This window comes from Balaenoptera musculus, chromosome 4 (assembly GCF_009873245.2).
Source record: "Balaenoptera musculus isolate JJ_BM4_2016_0621 chromosome 4, mBalMus1.pri.v3, whole genome shotgun sequence".
NCBI lineage: Eukaryota > Metazoa > Chordata > Mammalia > Artiodactyla > Balaenopteridae > Balaenoptera > Balaenoptera musculus.
Window position 1 is genome coordinate 96,694,404 of NC_045788.1, and position 16,855 is coordinate 96,711,258.

The 16,855-nt window shown below is 36.3% G+C and overlaps 1 protein-coding gene across 6 annotated transcripts in view; it reads right to left on the reverse strand.

The window, feature by feature from the left end:
• TFG (trafficking from ER to golgi regulator) overlaps nt 1-16,855 on the reverse strand; it is a 36,966-nt gene that overhangs the window by 4,718 nt on the left and 15,393 nt on the right. For 3 of the 6 annotated variants that reach the window (XM_036850201.1, XM_036850200.1, XM_036850198.1), the window contains exons 5-6: nt 9,984-10,151; nt 5,452-5,592 (exon numbers count right to left, since the gene is read on the reverse strand). In XM_036850201.1, the coding sequence (XP_036706096.1) occupies nt 5,452-5,592; nt 9,984-10,151 (309 nt within the window). The remainder of the gene's footprint in view (nt 1-5,451; nt 5,593-9,983; nt 10,152-16,855) is intronic. The other 3 variants (XM_036850203.1, XM_036850202.1, XM_036850204.1) reach the window with 2 other exon arrangements.

The window sequence follows — 16,855 nt, forward strand, 5'->3', positions numbered from 1 at the left end:
GCTTCCAAACCCAACTGCCCACAGATATGTACTACTAATGTTCCATAAAAATCAATAAATAAAAATTTGAGGAAAGGGGCAAATACCATTAACAGCTCCTGTGATTTCCAAACACATAAGAATTTACTGGTTCATGTCTTTATCATCTCTGCTACTTCACAGTTGTTCTAATGGTGGATTTAGCTAGATCTAATGCCTAGAGAGCAATAAAACTTGCACTGTAATATCTAGCTAGAATTGAAATTTTTACAAAATCTAGCTAGTATTTAAATCTTTAAAACAACTTTATGTTGCTGAATCTTTAAAAAATACTCAAACTACCTGCTGTTAATCAAAAGACAACAGGTAAATAGCATACTTTTGGCGGAAAAAGACAATGACTAAAAAAAAGTCAATGCATTATCTAGTGCCATTCAAACTGAGATGCAGGAGGCAGCTAGTGCTCACAGGCTGCGATCCCAGGACAGAACCCGAGCTACTGGACTGGGTGCCCAGCCCTACGTACTGCAGCACTAATGAGCTATGCCCTTATTGATAGTCGGATTATTTCCTAGCAAGCAGTGGTATGCTTTTTATGATAGAAATAAAATTTGCTTAACTATTTTTAAGCTATTAATCCTCTTCACAAATACAACCAAAAACTGACAAAAAGTTTCTTAAATGCTTTCTTAATGGTTCAAGATTTATCAATAGCACAAAAGGTAGTACAGAAGTTAACCACCTTTTAGAAGATGCTGCCTTAATCCTAGATCGTATTTCATAACTAAATTTTAGAACGGAAGTGACCAGAATCCGGTACAGAAATATAATCAAAGGGGAGGACTATGCAGAGCATTTGACAGTGGGTTCTAATTCCTAGAAATCAGAAGAATTAACCCTATAGTACAAAAATGAGCAAAGAACACACAATGAATACACAGGGGAAAAAAAAATCAACCTCATTAGCAATCCTTTTTTCAGTACAGAAAGATTAAGCAACTTACCTGGAGTCAATACATCACAGCTAGTAAGAACCATCACCAGAACCCAGGCATAACTCTAGAGCGTTAGCTTAAAAGGAGTTTTGTACATGTTATCTCATTTAATATAAACATTAACTTAGGTATCATCGAGAAGTCTGAGATTAAAGCTCCATGTAGTAGACTGCTGCCAGTGAGCCTAAGGAACTCCCACTCAAAAAAGCCTAATCATTTTCCTCAATAAAAAAATGACAGGGTACAACAATTCTTAAAGCAAGTGCACGCTCTATTTTTTTCTTAATCTGCTTCGAACTCATTGTGAAAATGCCGACCCTGTGGTTAAATACTACCTCTACAATGTATTTCTTTTACTTATTTTAAATACACTTCATTCAAGTCCAAAACAGGACTCACTCTCTGTCACAGTATTCTGAAAATTAAGAAGTCTGTGTTCAGTTGTAAACAAGGAAGAACAACTTGACATACTTGAAGAAGGAGAGAGCTACAGGATATATTAAGCGAAAAGGCAAGGTGCCAACAGAGTTTAGAGTAAGCTATGATCTGAGGGAAAAAAATATATAAGCTACGTTTTGTGTACTGTATTTTCAGAAAGAATCAATGGTAGAAAAAAGTAAAAGCAATAAAACATATTACCTAGGGAGAAAGAGAATAGGATGAAGCAAAGAGTAATGGTGAGGCTTCTAGGCCTACACTTTGTGACACAGATTGGTAGCCAGCCTCTATGATGACCCTCAATGACTCCTGCACATGTATAGCGTATGATAAGGGGTTGGTATCCTTTATATTTTTAGAAATTAGAAAGATTAACTCCACAATACAAAAATTAGCAGAGACCAAGCAATAAACACGTGAGTATTCACTCTCTTGTGTAGTCCCCTCACACTGAATAGAGCTGACCTCTATATCATTAGAATATTGCAGAAGTGACAATGACATTTCTGAGGACACGTCGAGAAAGACAGCCATCTCCTATTACTGTCTTGATCATTCACCCTGGTGGAAGCTGCCTGTCATGAGGTCACCCAAGCAGCCTATGAGATCCATGTGGTGAGGAAATGAAGCCTCCTGCCAACGACCACGTGAGGGAGTCATCTTCGAAGTGAATCCTTCAGTGCAGGTTAAGCTTCAGATGACTGTAAGCTCATGAGGGACCTGAGCAAAAACCACCAAGCTAAGGGTCTCCCAGATCCCCGATTCTGAAACTGTGAGATAATAACTGTTTGTTGTTTTAAGCATCTATGTTTTGGTGTAAATTGTTAACATAGCAATAGTTAATTAACATACATAGTTTTGACTTTAGAAACATGTAGGGTTGACAGCTATTAAAAAAAAAAAAGACTTAAGACACACAATCAAATGGAAAATGTGAACCTTGTTAGACTCCTAACTTGAACAAGCCCCCAACTGTAATAAAGTAACTATGAGACAACTACAGAAATTCAAATATACTGTGTTGACCTTAAGAATCACTTAATCACTTAAACCACATGGAAAAGAATATGAAAAAGAATATATATACACATAACTGAGTCACTCTGCTGTACAGCAGAAATTAACACAACATTGTAAATCAACCATATTCAGTAAAGTTTTAAAAAAAAGAATCACAATATTATGTATAGTAATGATATGGTGATTACATTAAAAAGAAAAGAGTATCATTTAGACATGCATACTAAAATAAATGAGTGAAAAGAGGGGAGTGGAGGGGGAAGACAGATGAAAAAAGAATGCTAAAATATTAGTAAGTGTTGTAGCCACATGACAGAACATGAAGAATTGATTATTCTATCTCTACTTTTGCCTGTTTCAAAATTTACATAATAAAAGCTACTTTAAAAGTCTACTCAGCTTATCCATTTTATTGGCATATGATTTTACAGGTTTCAATTATATCCTTGTCACCTTTTTAGCTTGTCAAACAGCAATACTTCCTAGTCTTTGATGACTTTTAGTGCTCTTTTCTGTATCCTTGCCACTTCTTTATTATGTTTTTGGCAACTACTCTAGTGCACAAAGCTTTCCAGTAACAGAGGCAGCACCTGCCTTAGGTGAAAAAGGATAATATTGTCCATTCTGTTTCTTTTCATGAAGCTTAACATTTTGTTGATCCTTTTAACTGAACAACATATTAAGACTAAAATCCTTGGGAAGAAAATTTACAAATCCAAGGTCCCTTTTATGGAATTTAAATAATAACTCAGAATTATTTATTTTAGATTATTTCATATTCTATTCTAAGAAATTGCTATTATTAATTATTAGTAGTAGATTTTTATGTTGATTATTCTGCTGAAATTATAACCAGCAGTTGATCTAACTAACTGGTGACGCCAGGGACTCATTATATATATATCATTAAGTCAAAAAGTATTCATTAAAGTAGCCTGTAATTCATCTTGGGAATCTGTAAATGACTGATACATTCATCTAGAGCTGTGCTATCCAATACAGTAGGCACTAGCCACATATGACCACTAATAAACACCTGAAATGTGGCCAGTCTTAACTGTGATATGCTGTACATGTTTTGAAGTGTTTCAAATGGATGTCACACCCCAGATTTCCAATATATAGTATGAAAACCAGAATGTAGAACATTAATAACTTTTTAATAATGATTACATGTTGATACACTGGATATACTGGATTAAATTAAATGTATAATGGAAATTAATTTTACCATTAAAAAACTTTAATGTGGCTAATAGAAAATTTTAAATTACATGTAGCTTCCATGGTATTTCTTTTAGACAGCACTGATCTAGAGATTCACCTCCACAATGCTAATCTATTGACTGATGTCACATTAATAACTGTACACATTTTTCATTACAATGTACATTACAATGTTTTAATGTACACTAAAAAGTAACGGCTTTAGGAAGCAATACAATTAATGCCACCCTAAAGAAATTCAATTCACACCAAATGGTGTCAACCTGATGCCTCTAGAAAAGGGAACTTGGTTGCTGGGAGTCAGAAGTGGGAAACAGCATTTTCTAATTTCCACTGTATATCCTTTTTTATTATTAAAGTTTTACCTATTTGAAAATAAATTTTCCATTAAAACAAACCCCTGATAGAATAATTTGAGATATTGTCAGCAGAGCCTTAAATCCCATTCCTTTATAAGTGAACAGCAAACATTATTTGGTACAATTACCCTTCCAACTGTCATCCTACAACAGTATACACGGCTTAAAATGGGATTTTTTTTTTTTTAAAGAGATGTTAGTTCATCTGATATAGCCATTAAACTCCCATCATATCCAAACTCTGCTTCTTCCTCCCTGTTTCAGACACATCTGCCTCAATTCTAGCTTATTCCAGTTCTGGCAGTTGCATCTTGGTACAAAGGAAAGACTATGACTAAAGTTGGTTGAGAAGAGGCTTTAGCAGTAAGAAATTCCTCCCAAACCACTCATTTATCAGCAAAATGCCACCTGCTACTCTCTATCACTATCATTCATCCAATGGGACAAACCTAAAAAGTACCACCACAGAATAATTAGAAATCCATTACAAAAGTGCTCGGTTCATTTTAGACTGTTTTGGAGGGTTTATTTGTTTGTTTTAATGTGATTAATAAACTCAGTCACTTGCTTCTCGTGCTGAAAATACATCCTGTCACACCACCTGGCCCCTTTACGCAAATAGAGCACCACCTGGTGATTGTTTTAAAGTAAAACATAGGGCTTTAAAGGGCCTAACAAGCATGGGCAATTCAAAGAAATAACATTTTAACATCTAGAAGGAACCCTAGATGAGTAACCCCGAGGCCACGTTCTGCAGCGCTCCAAGGGTTTCAGTGAGGCACCTCAGTGTCTGCTGTCCTGAGCTTGCGGCCCCTCAATCCCCTTCAACAATGGCAGTGATCCCTTACTTGTTTTAAATACTGAGCTTTTAAGTTCTATTTCATTCAGGACTAAAGACCCTCTTTTAAAACCACTGATTTAGTCCAATTTTCACAATTTACGGTGGGAGAATATAAAAACCCAGAGAGATTAAACTGCTCATCCGAGAACACATCATTTAGAGAAGAAAAGTTTGATTTAAAATACATTGCTTTTTCCACGAAAAACATATTGCTAACTGCACAAAAATATAAACGGCTATTTACCTCTCAAAAAAACTACTTAACTAATGTTATGCTTTACCTCTATTTTTTAAATTACAAAAATAATACACAGTTGCAAGAGGGGAAGGGAGAAGGGAATAAAATAGCACCTAAATATTATGCTTTAAACATTTTTAGGTTTTTTTCCTTTTCAATAATCAGAAGCATACCTGACATCGTTCTATGTGGTTTTTTTAACCCAAAAGTATACTATGTCAGTACATCAAAAATTTTTACAACCGTGTTCATAGCGCGAATGCACATGTAAGCTTTTCACCGTTACCAACAATGCCGTAATAAACGTTTCTGCACATGTACCTTTCCGCACGTGTGCTCTAAGCTCTATTTTACCTTCACTCTGACCTGCTTGGGTCTGAGCTCCTGTATATGGTGGCTGCTGTGGCTGAACTCCTGGCGGGTGAGCTGCAGAGGAGGAGGAAGCAATGCTGTCGGGAGTTCCTGAACGGTCCTCGGCAGGAGCACTGGGTGGCCCTGGGTGGTCATGAAAAGTCAGCTCAGTTTCTAATACAACACCTGTCCCCAACAAGCTCAATAATAAGTTTGGTTAAGAGACTAAAAATAAAAGCACTATAGAATAAGCACAACCCAAATGCAGCCTTATATACTGATGTATATACTTTTTTCCTTTGCTCCAAGCTCTCAAGAATCCAAAGCTACAACTGGAAATCCTTCCCTATAAACTGTGGAGTGCTACATTCCTGAGTCCTAAACTCCCCCTGCAAAAACCAAAACTCACCTCTGCGATACCAATATCCACCACTTTATGTAATCTATTTTTGGATCAACCAAAAGTATCATTCTTTTTTTTTAAAAATAAATTTATTTATTTATTTTTGGCTGCGTCAGGTCTTTGTTGCTGCGTGCTGGCTTTCTCTAGTGGCGGCGAGAGGGGGCTACTCTTCATTGCGGTGCGCAGGCTTCTCATTGCGGTGGCTTCTCTTGTTGCAGAGTATGGGCTCTAGGTGTGTGGGCTTCAGTAGTTGTGGCGAGCGGGCTTCAGTAGTTGTGGCTCACAGGCTCTAGAGTGCAGGCTCAGTAGTGGTGGTGCGCGGAGTTAGTTGCTCCGCGGCATGTGGGATCTTCCTGGACCAGGGCTCGAACCCGTGTCCCCTGCATTGGCAGGTGAATTCTTAACCACTGTGCCACCAGGGAAGCCCTCATTTCATTCTTCAATGGGCCTCCACTGCCCATAAATCAAGTTCAAGCCTCTAGCTTGGTATTCAAGGGTCCAAACATTTCTCACAATTCCTCTTCACATGCCCCCTTCAGTTAAACTAACCTAGTCCCTATTCCCCCAATAGATCTAATACTTTTTCTGCCTCCATTTCATTAATCACTGTTCCCTTCACTGTCCCATTTTCACATATCTAAATAAACATTCCTTAAAACTCAGTTATAACTCCACACTTCTAGTAAGGCTTCTTCACCCATAAGTACTTTTCTCCACTTGCGAACTTCTATGGAGTATACTTTTATTAAGACCCTTACCAACTTCTACTTTGTATTTCTGAAGAGGCCTCATCTTCCCTCTTAGACTTGGAGCTCTTTTGGCCAGGTCCCTTTCTGATTCCTTCCATCTGCCTCACAAGGCCTAGCTCTCTTACACATGGAACCACTCAAAATTCTTCTAAAATAATGAACAAAGGAGTAAATGGAGAGAATTTGCTACAGCTCCAATACTGTAACAGGCAAAAAAGACATTCTGAAGATAACTGTAGATTATAGATATGTTTACTTCTTTAAGTTCTTGTTGTCTGGGCAATATAGAAGAATGGTTAAAAGCACAATTTCTGGAGCCAGACTGCCTAGGTTCAAATCCTAATGCTGCCACTTAGTAGCTGTGTAACTTTGGGCATGTTACTTGATCTCTTTCTGTGCCTCAGTTTCCTCATCTGTACAAAAGAAATACTAATTCCTACTTCATAAGGTTACTGTAAGGATTGAGTTAATAAGAGCTTATAGCAAATACTTATAAAAGTGGTTAGGGGGGAGGGGCAAGAAGTGTAGGGGATTAAGAGGTACAAACTATCAATACTATATATAAAATAAGTAAACTACAAGGATATATTATACAACACAGAGAATACAGCCAATATTTTATAATAACTATAAATGGAGTATAACCTTTAAAAATTGTGAATCACTATGTTGTACACCTGAAACTTTATGTAATATTGTACCATCAACTATACCTCAACAAAAAGTATCAAAAAAAGAAATATATTAAAACATTATTTAAACATATTAATATATTTAATATAAAATATATTAAAAATGAAGATTAAAAAATGATTATACAGCAAGAGCTTACAAAAGTGAATACCACTTAGAAAGCTCCCCATAAGTACTCGCTATTACTAGCAGACTAATTTCCCTGAGGGCCAAACCTCTATCCTTTGCACTGGTATATCCCAGAACTTAGCACTGTATTAGAGGCACATAGTTGGAAGCTGATAGTCCAGATATTGATGAGAACCTAAACTAGGATAATGGTAGTGGTAATGCAAGAGAAACTGATGACTGCCAGAGTAAAACAGACAGTCGCTCCTGCGTACCACCATTTCACTGATATTTATCAACATGTAGACAAATAAATACATACACACGTCCCTCCTAAGAAGCATAACACACATAACACAAAGACACTATGTTATTATCTTAAAAAAATATTACTTCGACTCCTCTTTTCTTCCTTGTACATAAGCTATTAGTTAATGTTGCTCTTCCTAACATAATAGTTCATCCCTCCATGTACACATTCACTGCTGTAGCCAAGTTTTTCACATCATAACCTGAGTAACTTTACAAAGTATCCTGGCATTTTCTATGTGTACAGTTTTTCCTACTTCAGTTCAACATACAAAGCTACCAGAAAAATGGTCTTCAAATATAATATGAATCACAGTAATCATATTAGTCTGGTCTATACTATATTCTAATCAAAAATTTTAAGCCTGACTTCATATATAACTATTTACTCCCTCTATCTGGCATATCTTGAAGTCTTAAATATTAAGAAGCTGTAATATTAACTCATATTTCAGTTGCTCTAAAAATGTGTTTTTCAGATGGACCACTTATGTGATGTCTTCCTTTGCCAAGAACATACATCATATACAAGTATTTGCCTCTCTTTTTCAGAATGTCACACAATTCTCTTTAATAAATAATCCCATAAAAGTCTCAAAGGATTTTTTGTACTAATTTTCTTTTTCTATCTTTCCAGTTACTGATAATGGCAAAGTAAACTGATCAGGTAAAACCTCCCACAAATAACTTAAAAACCTGGACAAAATAGAAGAAAACAACTATTTGAAATGACTGGAGGTCAGCCAAATGTCAGCAGACACCAGGAAAGAGTTTACCCCCAATGGAATTAAAACAGGTGAGAATTGCAAACCCCAACCTCTGCAGCTCCAACCACAGAAAACCAGTGTTAACTTCATGGTTGGTCAAGCAGCCAGAAATTTGAGGGGAAAAGCCCTTGAGTAAGAGAGTCACTGAAGGAATGAGACCTAAAATATGAGTATAAGCTCAGTCCCAAACCCCCAGCTGACCATGGGGGTAGGAGGGGAGAGGGTGACACCAAGAGGGCACAGAAGAGAAAGCAGCACACCTAGAGCTGAAAGGACTTAGCAGAGCTGTCAGCTGCTATAATCCAGGAGGAAGAAGAAGGAGTAATTTAAGTAAATACTAGAGCAGCAGTAACAAAAAATCCTCACAAGGACCTAAAAGAATCCCAAGTCTTTGCTGAAATATGAAATAGCTCAGCTGGGAGAGCATTAGACTGAAGAATACCAAGTTATTAGAACATATTAACCACAATGTCCAGTTTTCAATCAAAAACTGTCAGATGTGCAAAGAAACAGGAATATGTGACCCATACTCAGTTTCCCCTGAGGGAAAGAGCAGAAGAAACTGACTCCAAACAGGCCCAGATGCTGGATGTAGCGAACATTTCAAAGCAGCTTTATAAATAATTTTAAAGAATTAAATAAAAATACCTTCAATAAATTAAAGGGAAATACAATCTTAATGAATGAAAAGGTAAGGAATCTTAACAGAAAAAACTAACACTGTAAAAAGAACCAAACGGAAATTCTAGAGCTGAAAGCACAATAACTGAGAGGTAAAATTCACTAGAAAGGTTTAACAGCAGATTGGAAATGGTAGAAAAAAATCAGTGAACATGAAGAGTGATCAACAGGAATCATCCAATCCGAAGAACAGAGAGAAAAAAGAGTGAAGAAAAATGAACCTCAGACAGCCATGGGACAATCAAGCTCTCCAGTGTACGTGTAACTGGAATCCCAAAAGAGAGAAAGCAGAAAAAATGTTGACGAAATGATGCCCAAAATATAAAAAGAAAGCACAGTATAGATGCTGTTTTAAGGTTAAAAACATTCAAATAAATGCAGTTTCTACACTAAATTAAACCAGAAATCTTCATTTAAATTGCCTTAATTTAAGATCAAAAGAAAGAATAAGATATCAAATATAATTTAAATCCAGCAACACATCTAAAATAAGATTATAAATGATTCAGATTTTTAAAAAAATAAACCTTCTGAATTCTACTTCTGATAAAATTTACCTGAACCAACAGAGGTTATTCTTTAAAGAGGACAGTTCTATTGCCTGGGAGAGGGCATGAGAAAGCTTTCCAGGGTGCTGGAAATCATCTACATCTTGATCTTGCTGGTATTTTACATAGGGTATATACATATGTAAACATTTATTGAACTGAACTCTTAAGATCTGAGCACTTCACCATATCCAAGTTATCTTCCATTAAAGAAGGAAAGAAGGAAAGGGAAGGAAGGAGGGGGGGAATAAAGGATGGGAGGAAGGCACTAACTTACCTGAAACCTGATCATCTGTTAAGCCAAATGCTGACATGACATTTTTATTGATTTCATCTTGGTTTTTTAAAGGATCAAAAGCTGACATACTTGCTGCCATAACCTGAGTAGACTGTTTCCCAGAAGAATCAGAAGCAGCCGGCTTTTCTTCCCTACTATCCACAGTATCTATAAAAGAAATAAGCAAAAACTTGTTTCTCTTTTATCTATACTCAGTAAGGCCTAAAAAATATATGACAGCAAAATATATAAGTGCACATACTCTGGAATGTTGAGGGTAACTCTGAAAATAGGATTATAGATAATTTTACTTTCTTCTTTGTACTTGTTTATATAATCAGGAAAAAAGGTCAAAAAGAAATGCAAAATAGATAAAATTTTTTGAAAAAGCTATTACGTATGTCCTTCCCTAAGAATTATCAGATGAGAAAAAAAAATACAAGCACCTTTACAGACAGAAACATTTCTACCCTTCTTTTTGAAGACCTATGACCTATATCCTAGTATCAGACTCATACTGTGCACTAATGCTTTATTTTCTAAAAGGATAAAAAAGCTTAACTAAAGTTATGATATCAACTTTTATGTTTTATTTTTACTTGTCTTCTGGTTCATTACTAAAGTACATGGAAACCTCAAGCCAATACATACTTTTAATTTACTATGTCTTCCTTTAAAATACTTATTACTTATTACAGATAAAAAGATACGTGTCTGAGATTTGCTCAAAATAACATGGGAGGGGTAGAAATGTGTGCGAGTATAGATGGCATGATACTATGAATTGACAACTGTTGAAGCTGTGTGGGTTCATGAAATTCATTATAGTATTATGCCTCCGTTTGTATATGTTTCAATTTTTCCATAATAAAATATTTTGAAAAATAGAATTTTAAACATTATGAGCAGGAAAAGTTTTAAACCATGCTTTTCTTCTAAGGATACTAAGGTACTAAACAGGCATTTACACTACCTTGTGAAAGAATAGGGGTTCAAGAATAACCTACATTTTATAAATAGAAACTTAAGGCGAACATATAAAAAAAACTGAAAACGAAACAAACAAGTTAAAAGAATACTGCTAACCACTTACTCAAATAACAGACAATTATCAATTCCTTTCTGTTACCAACCAAGTAAATGAACATCAGTTATTAGATCATCTCTGTGGTCAAGACCAAATTTATCTTGTGAAAAAATGTACGGACTAAGTGGAATATAAGCACACATGGGCTTACAGCTCTCATTTATTCCTATCATCCCTCTAGTTACATTAATATTTCCTAAATTTCTGGAAGAAAGCTTCTGTAACTACTCCTTTAAAATAAGTCTGCCAGTCATCCATCTTCCTCACCAATTTCCCTCCTCTAATTCCAAGGCCACATCCCAAGAGCACACACATCACACCAATCTTATGATTATTTCCCCTCACACTGCTACCTTCCACTACCTATGCATACTTCCACTTAGGGCAAACTACATTCACCAGAAAACACAATATATGTCCACTAGTCCACTACTTGCTCCAGTAGCTACTGCAGAGCTACTGCTACAGGTCAATCCAGTATTTAAGGTGGCCTACACATCATCTGCCTCATAGAGGAAACCAAATGTCCAAGCAAGAGTCCAAGGAGTCCATTACAGAGGTAGAGTGCTGAAAAACATAGGCAGCTATATGTTTCTGGGTGAGGGCAAGGCACAGCATTCTAAATAGCACTGACAGCTGAGTTGTAGTTTTGTTTGGTGAACCAAACTTTCAGTTTCTGATGTATCTTTTTGGCCTATTTCATGTTTTTTTTTTTTTTTTCTTGAGATTATTAAATCAGAATATGTTCTAAGAGCTCAGAAGCTTAGGAAATTTCATAAAATAGGTAAGCAATCTAAGTACAGGAGAGGAAAAAAAAATAAGTTACAACCATCTATAAAAATAAAGCATAGAATGTATTTTATAGGACATTCCATCCAAAAACAGCAGATTACACTTTTGTCGCAAGTGCACACAGAACATCCTCCAGTACAGATCAAATCTTGGGTCACAAATGAAGCCTTGGTAAATTTAAGAAAATTGAAATCACACCAAGCATCTTCTCTGACCACAATGCTGTGAGATTAGAAATAAATTACAGGGAAAAAATCAAAAAAACACAAACACATGGAGGCTAAACAATACGTTACTAAATAACCAAGAGATCACTGAAGAAATCAAAGAGGAAATCAAAAAATACCTAGAGACAAATGACAACGAAAACACGACAATCCAAAACCTATGGGAAGCAGCAAAAGCAGTTCTAAGACGGAAGTTTATAGGAATACAATCCTACCTCAAGAAACAAGAAAAATCTCAAGTAAACAATCTAACCTTACACCTAAAGGAACTAGAGAAAGAAGAACAAACAAAACCCAAAGTTCGTAGAAGGAAAGAAAACATAAAGATCAGAGCAGAAATAAATGAAACAGAAAACAATAGCAAAGAACAATAAAACTAAAAGCTGGTTCTTTGAAAAGATAAACAAAATTGATAAACCTTTAGACAGACTCATCAAGAAACAGAGGGAGAGGACTCAAATCAATAAAACTAGAAATGAAAAAGGAGAAGTTACAACAGACACTGCAGAAATACAAAGCATTATAAGAGACTATTGCAAGCTACTCTATGCCAATAAAATGGACAACCTGGAAGAAATGGACAAATTCTTAGAACACTATAACCTTCCAAGACTGAACCAGGAAGAAATAGAAAATATGAACAGACCAATCACAAGAAATGAAATTGAAACTGTAATTAAAAATCTTCCAAAAATCAAAAGTCCAGGATCAGATGGCTTCACAGGTGAATTCTACCACACATTTAGAGAAGAGCTAACACCCTTCCTTCTCAAACTCTTCCAAAAAATTGCAGAGGAAGGAACACTCCCAAACTCATTCTACAAAGCCACCATCACCCTGCTACCAAAACCAGACAAAGATACTACAAAAAAAGAAAATTACAGGCCAATATCACTGATGAATAAAAATGCAAAAATCCCCAACAAAATACTAGCAAACAGAATCCAACAACACATTAAAAGGATCATACACCATGATGAAATGGGATTTATCCCACGGATGCAAGGATTCTTCAATATACACAAATCAATCAATGTGATACACCATATTAACAAATTGAAGAAGAAAAACCATATGATCATCTCAGTAGATGCAGCAGAATCTTTTGACAAAATTCAACACCCATTTATGATAAAAACTCTCCAGAGAGTGGGCACAGAGGGAACCTACCTCAACATAATAAAGGCCATATACGACAAACCCACAGCCAACATCATTCTCAATGGTGGAAAACTGAAAGCATTTCCCTCTAAGATCAGGAACAAGACAAGGATGTCCACTCTCGCCACTATTATTCAACATAGCTTTGGAAGTCCTAGCCACAGCAATCAGAGAAGAAAAAGAAATAAAAGAAATACAAATTGGAAAAGAAGAAGTAAAACTGTCACTGTTGCAGATGACATGATACTATACACAAATAATCCTAAAGATGTCATCAGAAAACTACTAGAGCTAATCAATGAATTTGGTAAAATTGCAGGATACAAAATTAATGCACAAAAATCTCTTGCATTCCTGTACACTAACACCAAAAGGTCAGAAAAAGAAATTAAGGAAACAATCCCATTCACCATTGCAACAAAAAGAATAAAGTACCAAGGAATAAACCTACGTAAGGAGGTAAAAGACCTGTCCTCAGAAAACTGTAAGACATGGATGAAAGAAATCAAAGGGGACACAAACAGATGGAGAGGTACACCATGTTCCTGGATTGGAAGAATCAATATTGTGAAAATGACTATACTACCCAAAGCAATCTACAGTTTCAATGCAATCTCTATCAAATTACCAATGGCATTTTTTACAGAACTAGAACAAAAAATCTTAAAATTTGTATGGAGACACAAAAGACTCAAAACAGCCAGAGCAATCTTGAGGGAAAAAAATGGAGGCGGAGGAATCAGACTCCCTAACTTCAGACTATACTACAAAGCTACAGTAATCAAGACAATATGGTACTGGCACAAAAACAGAAATATAGATCAATGGAACAGGATAGAAAGCCCAAAGATAAACCCACACACCTATGGTCAACTTATCTATGACAAAGGAGGCAAGGATATACAACGGAGAAAAGACAGTCTCTTCAATAAGTGGTGCTGGGACAGACCTACTAGAGAATGGACTTGAGGATATGGGGAGGGGGAAGGGTAAGCTGTGACAAAGTGAGAGAGTGGCATGGACATATATATACACACTACCAAACGTAAAATAGATAGCTAGTGGGAATCAGCCGCATAGCACAGGGAGATCAGCTTGGTGCTTTGTGACCACCTAGAGGGGTGGGATGAGGAGGGTGGGAGGGAGGGAGACACAAGAGGGAAGAGATATGGGAACATATGTATATGTATAACTGATTCACTTTCACTTTCTTATAAAGCAGAAATTAACACACCATTGTAAAGCAATTATACTCCAATAAAGATGTTAAAAAAAAAAAAGTGGTGCTGGAAAAACTGGATGGCTACATGTAAAAGAATGAAATTAGAACATTCCTTAATACCATATACAAAAATAAACTTAAAACGGATTGAAGACCTAAATGTAAGACCGGACACTATAAAACTCTTAGAGGAAAACATAGGAAGAACACTCTTTGACATGAATCACAGCAAGATGTTTTTTGACCCACCTCCTAGAGTAATGGAAATAAAAACAAAAATAAACAAATGGGACCTAATGAGACTTAAAAGCTTTTGCACAGCAAAGGAAACTACAAACAAGCAAAAAGACAACCCTCAGAATGGGAGAAAATATTTGCACATGAATCAATGGACAAAGGATTAATCTCCAAAATATATAAACAGCTCATGCAGCTCAATATTAAAAAAACAAACAACCCAATCCAAAAATGGGCAGAAGACCTAAATAGACATTTCTCCAAAGAAGACACACAGATGGCCAAGAGGTGCATGAAAGGCTGCTCAACATCACTAATTATTACAGAACTGCGAATCAAAACTACAATGAGGAGGCTTCCCTGGTGGCGCAGTGGTTGAGAATCTGCCTGCCAATGCAGGGGACATGGGTTCGAGCCCTGGTCTGGGAAGATCCCACATGCCGCGGAGCAACTAGGCCCGTGAGCCACAACTACTGAGCCTGCGCGTCTGGAGCTTGTGCTCCGCAACAAGAGAGGCCGCGACAGTGAGAGGCCCGCACACCGCGATGAAGAGTGGCCCCCGCTTGCCGCAACTAGAGAAAGCCCTAGCACAGAAACGAAGACCCAACACAGCCAAAAATAAATAAATAAATTTAAAAAAAAAAAAAAAAACACTACAATGAGGTATCACCTCACAGCAGTCAGAATGGCCATCATCAGAAAATCTACAAACAACAAATGCTAGAGAGGGTGTGGAATAAAGGGAACGCTCTTGCAGTGTTGGTGGGAATGTTAATTGATACAGCTACTATGGAGAACAGTATGGAGGTTCCTTGAAAAAACTAAAAATAGAATTACCATATGACCCAGCAATTCCACTACTGGGCATATACCCAGAGAAAACCATAATTCAAAAAGACACATGCACCCCAATGTTCACTGCAGCACTATTTATAATAGCCAGGTCATGGAAGCAACCTAAATGCCCATCGACGGATGAATGGATAAAGAAGATGTGGTACATATACACAATGGAATATTACTCATCCATAAAAAGGAATGAAATTGGGTCATTTGTAGCGACGTGGATGGACCTAGAGACTGTCATACAGAGTGAAGTAAGTCAGAAAGAGAAAAACAAATACCGTATATTAACGCATATATGTGGAATCTAGAAAAATGGTATACATGATCTTATTTGCAAAGCAGAAATAGAAGCACAGACATAGAGAACAAATGTATGTATACCGGGGGGAAAGAGGTGGTGTGGGAGGAACCGGGAGAATTGGATTGACATATATACACTAATATGTATAAAACAGATAACTAGCAAGAACCTGCTGTATGAAAATTAATTAATTTAATTAAAGAAAAAAAAGCATAGAATGTATTATTCAGTTCATTAAGTAACTCGGATAGGACACAATGACTAGAAGGATGGCCACATAAAGAAACAATACATGATATAATTTCCAAGATGCAGAGAAGAAACCAATTTTTAACATCTTTTCCATTAACATAGGTGAGATGTTAACAATAAAACATATGAACACCTGGAAATAAACTGATAAAGAAAAGCAGTATGTGGAGAGAAATAAGTGAATAGAAAGGTTGTTTCACCAAAACCAAAAAGCTTACAAATCTATTCCTTAGAGCAGAATATAGACTACTGTAGGTTTCTGCACAGTACTGGCTCTACTTGTTGAATTCTGATCTAAGTTTCATAATATTCTACAGATGCTTTAACTCCTTCAAGTTATATGCAAATGTAGTTGTATCAGCATCTATGATTTCTTCTGGGAAAATGGTCAAAAGTTTTCTTCAGATCCTTGACCTAAAATTGGAGATTTTTGTTTGGAGAGATAGGATTCAGAAAAGGCCATTTGCTTTGACCTAAAATATAAAAGGTTTCACCATAAGGAGGCCAGAAGGATCTCACTGTAGTATTTCAGCACATCTCTTTAATATGTTCTGAAATCTGGAAGTGAAACTAGAAATTACTAATCAATCACCAAATATTTATCAAGCCATCTACCACTAACACAACTCCACATGGCTGGAGGAAGAGGGAAATGACGGATAATGCACCTTTAACTAAATCAAACAAAACTCCAAAATTTAAATGGGGCCAAAAAGAGAGTATCTCAGAATCTAAAGGTTGCAAGGG